The sequence below is a fragment of the Penaeus japonicus genome, unplaced genomic scaffold (genome assembly GCF_977035675.1).
Source record: "Penaeus japonicus unplaced genomic scaffold, GWHDUDI00000001_assembly GWHDUDI00000040, whole genome shotgun sequence".
Taxonomy (NCBI): Eukaryota; Metazoa; Arthropoda; class Malacostraca; order Decapoda; family Penaeidae; genus Penaeus; species Penaeus japonicus.
The window spans coordinates 11,909,009-11,916,508 of NW_028234442.1; the positions used below are offsets into that span (position 1 = coordinate 11,909,009).

General features: G+C 46.5%; 1 protein-coding gene across 5 annotated transcripts in view; it reads right to left on the bottom strand.

Moving 5' to 3' along the window:
• Positions 1-7,500, bottom strand: part of LOC122264258 (thioester-containing protein 1 allele R1) — a 43,208-nt gene that overhangs the window by 6,061 nt on the left and 29,647 nt on the right. For 3 of the 5 annotated variants that reach the window (XM_086534112.1, XM_086534110.1, XM_086534111.1), the window contains 10 exons: positions 7,494-7,500; positions 7,218-7,272; positions 4,815-5,103; positions 3,044-3,161; positions 2,103-2,289; positions 1,742-1,902; positions 1,384-1,522; positions 972-1,090; positions 558-697; positions 1-215 (listed from right to left, as the gene is read on the bottom strand). The exon at positions 1-215 is cut by the window's left edge and continues 5 nt beyond it; the exon at positions 7,494-7,500 is cut by the window's right edge and continues 125 nt beyond it. In XM_086534112.1, the coding sequence (XP_086390238.1) occupies positions 1-215; positions 558-697; positions 972-1,090; positions 1,384-1,522; positions 1,742-1,902; positions 2,103-2,289; positions 3,044-3,161; positions 4,815-5,103; positions 7,218-7,272; positions 7,494-7,500 (1,430 nt within the window). Of the gene's footprint in view, positions 216-557; positions 698-971; positions 1,091-1,383; positions 1,523-1,741; positions 1,903-2,102; positions 2,290-3,043; positions 3,162-4,814; positions 5,104-5,905; positions 6,051-7,217; positions 7,273-7,493 lie in introns of all 5 variants that reach the window. The other 2 variants (XM_086534114.1, XM_086534113.1) reach the window with 1 other exon arrangement.

The following is a 7,500-nucleotide window of genomic DNA, read 5'->3' on the forward strand; positions in this document are numbered from 1 at the left end:
CAGTCAGCAGGGCGATGAGCACATACGACGTCAGTGAGATGCCCCTGGCGGCCCCTCCCTGCATGGCCTCGTTGTTGATGGTGCCGACCTCCTTGAAGCTGCCGTCCACCTGCTGCTGCTGCGTCAGCCACTCGACGGCCTCCTGCACCACCTCCCCCTCGATCTCGATGTGCTTCGAGGCCTCGGCGAGGGACTTGGCCACGAAGGCAGTCAACCTGCGGGAGGCAAAGGGGGGCTTTTATACGCGGTTCTACCTTTCGTATTTACTGGTTGCCTGTGTAAAGCAAACAGCATGAAATGTAATTTTTATTTGTGACATGATATAATTTATGAAGTTAACAAACTGTACATTTTATATTTCCCTTTAGTTTAGCATATTACAGTCATTACTGTCAATGGAATTTGTATAGAGAAGCAAAAGTAATTCCTATAAATTCTGAAAAAAAATTATTGTAAACAATAGTTGCATCTGTGATAAACCTCGTTATAGGAAACATGAAATTTTGTCACACTGTATAATCAAGAGAAGAATTACAACGTGGACACGCCACACTTACCAGGTGCTGCCCGACTTGTCCCGCATTCCGAAGGCGCTGAAGGAGCCATCGTCGTGCCTGAAGGACAACTGCTGCTGATATCCTGTCTCCAGATGACGTCGAGCTCGGCCCTGTAATTCTTCACTCAGCTGGTTTTTGTTCTGTCAGGGCAAGATAGGCGAACGTTATTCAAATCTGATGAAGTTATAATAAACGCCATTATTTTCAATCCATCATTTCGTCTTATATTTCTTATCATTAATGGATATCTCATGCAATAAGCAAAACTAATATTGCAATATGTACTTATGTAATTCTCCATACAGTGCAGAAAACTAATACTGAAACTTGCAGTTACTTGATTAATTAATTAGCTAATTAACTGCTTTCCAACCACAGGATCCCCATCTCAGGCCCTGGAAACCCAGCACTCACCTTGAGGTACTCCATGAGCACGACGTTGGGAACGAGCTTGGCCATGTTCTGCTCGCCGCATCCCGTGGGAAGCTCCAGGAGGCTGTGGAGGTCTGTCACGGCTGCCCCTAAGATGTCACCTGCCATGGCAACACTTACTTGTAGTATCGTGCGTTAGATTCATAGAGAAAAATTGATATTTATAGTGCTCGTCATAACCCTTTCGATCTCGATGATTGATTGGCGCTTAATGTAATCATGAAGCTATTTTTAAAGATTGTTTAGTGCATTATCATTCTTAAAGAATACACCCAAAGTAACACTAACACTTACAATAAAATGTAGTCGACTTAGACAAATTGCTAGTTCTCCCACCCTCTCTACCCACTTTGTATCCATAATCTACTTCTCTACCCTGCAAGCATAGGCCTACCGATGACGGAGACTTGTATGGCCTTGGAGTCGTTGACGATGTTGGGCGGATGAGTGATGTTGATGCTGGTGCTGACGGAGGGCTGCGACCTCAAGTCCAGCAGGATGGCCTTGTTTACTGTTATGCGCGATCCCTCGGGCTTTGGGGAAGACAGAGATTGACATCATTAATATAGAGAAAGTGCCACCTTGACATCTGTCTAATATGTTTTGAACGAAAGTAGTTCTGAGGAATACAAGCCGTTTTGAATTATTGAAACTGTTCAGCAACCATTGCCCTTCTAAAGAGAGCTCCCACGCCACACCTTCCACACCGACTGCGGCTTCACATCCGCCACGGGGCGACCCCTTCAGCCTACCTTCACCAGGAGCTGCTTGACGACCACGTCCACGGCGCCGTCCGTCGTGGCAGTGACTTTGATGGGGATGTTGCCCAGGGTGTGCGGGACGATCATGAAGCTGACGGGGGCGCCGCTGCCGGAAGCGACCTTCACCTGCCGCTGCTTGTTCTTGGACGGAGCTGCGGGCGACAGGAGGCTTTGCTTTTAGGGATATAATCCTCATGGGCACTTGACTCCTTCAGCGAAAGTTCTATATATTGACATAGCATGGAGGAATCTCACTCTCAAAATGTCATGATTCATAAGAGATAAGTATGACAATAATAAGCAACAACGCGGTAATCATTCAAAACCCGGGCCGGGCTCCCGCGAGACTCACATCCTTGGTCGATCTCGTTGGCGAAGTCCGCGAAGAGGAAGTCGCCGGGGTTGTCGAGCATCACGTCGGCGATGACGTCACTGTCTCCGTAGTTGAAGACGACCATCTCCACCGCCACGGCCTCGCCGCGCACCACGCCCGCCTCGGGAAGGTGCAACGACGTGAAGAACGGGCGGAAGACGCGGAGCTGCGGAGACACACGCGCGGTTAAGGACGGTTGCCTCCTCCTCTAACTCTCTCTCTCTCTCTCTCTCTCTCTCTCTCTCTCTCTCTCTCTCTCTCTCTCTCTCTCTCTCTCTCTCTCTCTCTCTCTCTCTCTCCTCTATCTCTACTCTATCTCTACTCTATCTCTACTCTATCTCTTTCTCTCTACTCTATCTCTATCTCTCTTCTCTCTCTCTCTCTCTCTCTCTCTCTCTCTCTCTCTCTCTCTCTCTCTCTCTCTCTCTCTCTCTCTCTCTCTCTCTCTCTCTCTCTCTTCCCCTTCTATTTTTATTCGCATCCTCATTCCCTTCTTCTTTCTTTTGTTGCTCTCTCCTCCTCCTCTAAGGCCTTCTCCTTTTCTCACCTGCAGCTCCTTATTGTGTCCCGTCCCTTCTCTGCTTCCCCCTGCTTTGCCGTATATATTTTTCTTAACCCTTTCTCTATTCCTTACTCCTTCAATATGTCCCATAATGAATCCTGTGCTCTCGATCTCACATTTTTTAAACCTTATTTCCTCATTTTTTTCTTATTACACGCCTAATATTTCCTCACCCTCTCCTTCTCCTTTTCCCTCTCCCTTTCCAGTTTCCTCTCCTTTTCCCATCCAAATGCACATCTATATCCCTTTCTTTCTTCCTCTACCTTACACTCCCTCTTTCCTTCTCTCATTCTCTCCCTTTCCCTCTCATTCTCCCCATTGCTTCCCCTTCCCGCCCCTCCCCCTGCCCCTGCCTCACCTTGGCTGACCTCTGAGACACCCCGAGGCCAAAGAAGTCGTCGACAGCGAATGCGGACACCATGTAGGAGGTCATGGCATCCGGGGCCTTCTCCCGAAGAGTCACCACGCCGTTAAACCTGTAATATCGACCCTTGTTGTTGACCTGTGCTCCGAGACTGTCTCTCTGCTTTTCCTATTCTATGCTCTTGTTATTTCATGATATTTTCATACACAAATTGCATTTGTACATTTTTATTTCAATTGGCTATTGGCTGTGTTTGGTTATTGTGAAATACCAGATATGATAGTCATGTAATGAAGGTTTCCCTGGCCGTATCTGTAATCGTGGAAAGATTCGTGAACAAAAGATCATTATTACGAAAATGATCATGCATTCAAATCGTGCAACAAATACATGCAATGAGTGTGCACTGTTGTTATCCAACAAGCTTTCATGCCAACATATTAGTACAGCATGCTCTCACCATGCACATGCTTGCCAGACTGCGATGTCTGATGTAAGAGGATGTCAATCCAAGCATTACTTTGACGCATCAATCATTTCCTTAAACTTAACATTGTTGGAAATCCCTTCGCTCAATCGGACTTGATTCTACATCAACACTATGATTAAAAACAACAACACAGTCATGCGAATAATAACACACAGGAGGCAGTACTGCCAGCACTACAGACAAGCAGTGAGGGCTAACCAGCCCAGACTAGCATGGTGTTAGTCACACACAGCCCATCGGGTGTTCCAGGCACAGTCTCTGGTTCATCGCGCCATGATAGACTTCCGTTTGGACGTCTTGGCGTCTTATGGACGGGAACATAAAGTCATGTGTCAAAGTACGCCATTGCATCCAATACCTCAGTCAGGTTCGTGTTACTGTCCGTTATTAATGTTAACTTTATGCACTGTCTAGTGTTAATGCCACATTACTGCAGTTGTGCAGTGTTAAGTCCAAGTAGTCTTTTGTAACGGGTCCAGCTAGCCCTTGAGGTTATGCCACTGATCAGCGTTACTTCCAAGTGCTTCCCCTTGTCAGTGACGCAGCGATGCTCAAAAAGCTGATTGTCACAGCAAAGCCCCAACACAAGGCTAGACTCTATGGGTAGTTATGTTGACACTTTAGGTGCAACCTGAGAGCTACAACATGGCCAGCACACGCCCCCCTGGGTCAAGAGAGGGGCGCTGCTATAGTTAAGCTTATAAACAAATACGAGAAAGAATTGGGCAGAAATAAATAATCAAGAGAGAGAGGGAGATAGATAGACAGATAGAGAGAGAGAGAGAGAGAGAGAGAGAGAGAGAGAGAGAGAGAGAGAGAGAGAGAGAGAGAGAGAGAGAGAGAGAAATTGAGGGAACGGGAGAAAAAGTGAAGTGAGGGAGAGGGAGAAATCATGTGTGAGTGCATGTATGTTACTTTGTGCATGTGTGCGTGTTTGTGTGTGTGTGTTTGTTTGTTTGTCTGTTTATTTGTTTGTTTGTGTATGTGTGTCTTAGTGTGTATGTGAGAGTGAGTGAGAGAGAAAGAGAGAGAGAGAGAGAGAGAGAAAGAAAGAAAGAAAGTCGAAGATAGAAAGAGAGAGAGCGAGAGAGAGGGGGGAGGGAGGATAAAGAAACAATGGGAGCGGGAGAGAAAGTGTAGTGAAAGAGGGAGAGTAATCATGTGTTTGTGTGTGTGTGTTTGTATGTTTTGTATGTGTGTTTATGAGAGAGAGATAGAGATAGAGATAGAGAGAGAGAGAGGGGGGGGGAGAAGAAGAAGAGGGGCAACACCCACTTTGTCTGCGCGTCTCGGAAGAGCCAAGTGGGAGGAACTGCCTGGTGGAGGTAGAGCCTCGGGCGGCTGTCCGGGGGAGGCGGCAAGAAGGAGAATGCATAGGGACCAGCCAAGGGCGGTCTGGTCGGGGCGTTATAGGCAAGGCCAGGACCCAGGTCGGGGCGCAGGGTGGTCGCCCCCACGGGTGCGAACTCCCTCCCGAAGGACCCGTTTACCGCTGCAGGTCGCCGGTGGGGGTCCCACGCGGAGCCATCGACGGGGCCCTCCCCTGGCGGCAGCCTCCCTGTCACTGTTGGCCAAATGGTGAGACGGGGATGAAGAAGCCTTATACTCTACCGCGCTCGCTGCTCGGAGACCTGCGAGGATGGACCACCATCTCGGAACCTTTCGCACAGGCCTAGACACACATGCACACATACATACTAAACAGAGGCATATGCGCACACACTAATACAACGTTCCTGACACAAGCAAAATAACAGTTCATGCCCATGCACGCAGGAGTAAAACTTATCTAAAGACTTGGATTGGCCGTTCATAAGGAGTTAATACCACGACTCTTCTCGCGGAGAGAACTGGAGAGCGGGCGCCGTGTCAAGCGGCACGGCGTCCCGATCATGCCCAAGGGTTAATGACAGAGGAAATCTCCGAGGGAAAAGATTCAGCCTCTCGAGTCGCCCTCATCGAGGTAAGGGTTAACACGAGAGAGAGGAAGTGCCGAGGGTAAACCGTCAACTCTACAAGGTTGAGAAAGTAATACGAAACAGAAGACAGCGTAAGTCAGAGAATGCGATCCCATCTGTGCTTTCTTTGCAAACTGGACTCTTAGCAATGTCACTGTAAAAGACCTGTACATGAGAATGTCCGCAGCGTTACAGGATTTAAATGGAGTTCGAACTACGCACTTGCCTTTCGGGCGCCAGTAGAAAGCAGGATCCGAAAGTGATTATAGAAGTGCAGGAAACCTTTAGAACGTGCACAGTAAGATCTGCACTATATAGCACGCGCAGAACTTCTATTCCTAGGATAACTAGTGACTTGAAATGCATGAATGAATAAACAAAAGAGGTTAGTCAGAGATGAGGAATTACCCAGAGTCCGCCGCCGTGAAGACCCAGGTCTCGGGGAATTTTGTGCGCGCGGCCGCGGGGGGGCCCTGCGCGAGGGCCGCCTCGGGGACGCGGGACTCCATGGCCCTCAGGTCCCGAGGGTCGTCCAGGACCGTGCGGTAGTACACTAGCACGGGAGTTAGTACATCGTCAGTGTTAGTTGCTGTGGCTATATGGTTCACGAGACAGAGCTATGACAAGGAATTAGTATCATTAAAAAGCGCTTGCTTTGAAGTGTTCTTTCTGCGCACTAAAATTGTGTGACTTTTCTTTACTGATCGTTGCAGTGTAAATGCTTGCAGGGAAAAGGATATGGAAAATTTGCATATGGAAAAATGGTTTTACAAAGTTTCGTAGAAGCTGTGCAAGAGCGGCGGATAGAGATCGGATTTTTTCTCTCTCTCACCACCCTGTGACTGCGTGAAGGGAATGCATCTTATTAAAAATCCAGTACCAAATTAACACTATATATAGAGATGGCGTATACCTTCAAAGGCAACCACAAGACAAAATTACGTACAATATGTGTTCTTCTCACGACATAACAGACCTATCTCGTTTCAAATATTAAATTCAATCATCAAAAGAGATAGAGAGAAGATGTTAAGCGAAAATCCTAGTTTGACGTGAACTGTCAACGAGACCCTTATACGCGACTCGATTTACGTCTTCCAAAAAGCTTCCAAACAGAATGCGCGCCAAAATGAAACATTCGCGAAGGCCTCTTTAGATTTGTCGGTCAACGGTTTCAAACGTTTTATATCATTCTTATTGTCAACCTGAGGTCTTCCTTACCTTAAAAAGATATTCATAAAAAACGACCATAAATATACCCATAACTTGGTTTCCTCGGCATAACGACTTTATAAAGCATCAAAACCTGTTCATCGCTCAAACAGGAACAAACGGACGCACACAAAAGAAAAACGCAAAGCGCAGACAATGGACAAACAAACTACAAGAACACGGAACAGAAGCAAACACCTGCTCGATCATGCCCATTCACTCCTGCTCACGTGAATTCTAATTCGACTGTTAAGACCTGTGTTATAAAAGGGCAGTGCATATGCTAACACATTATATTGCTCTGAAAATCGCATCACATAAATGAAGTGGAAAGATTGTAAGTGGTTTGAATATATTAAACAAAAAGTAGTGTCAGTGTTCACAGATATATCGCCATGTGAGTGATTTCGAAAAAAAAACTTATAACATTTGAATGATATCATTTGATTTATCCACATATCACATTTCTTAAATATCAAAATGTCTGACTGGATTTGGAAGTACTTACAGAATGGGTTGAAGTCATAGACAAGTCCGTTGGTTAGAACGACCACGCCCGCGTTCTGGAATATTTTCAACGTCGTCTTAATAATGCTATTGGTATTTTATCTTGTTGCCTTTTTATCGCAAGCCCTTTTTATGCTGACGAATGTCACAGGCCATCATGAACGAAACAAGTCCAGTAAAACGTAATTATATAGAAGAAGCAATTAAATAATGTTTGGCATCATCAGCGTGACATCTCAAGCAAAGATGGCAAAGGCGACGAGGAGCGAGCGAGCACCTGGAAG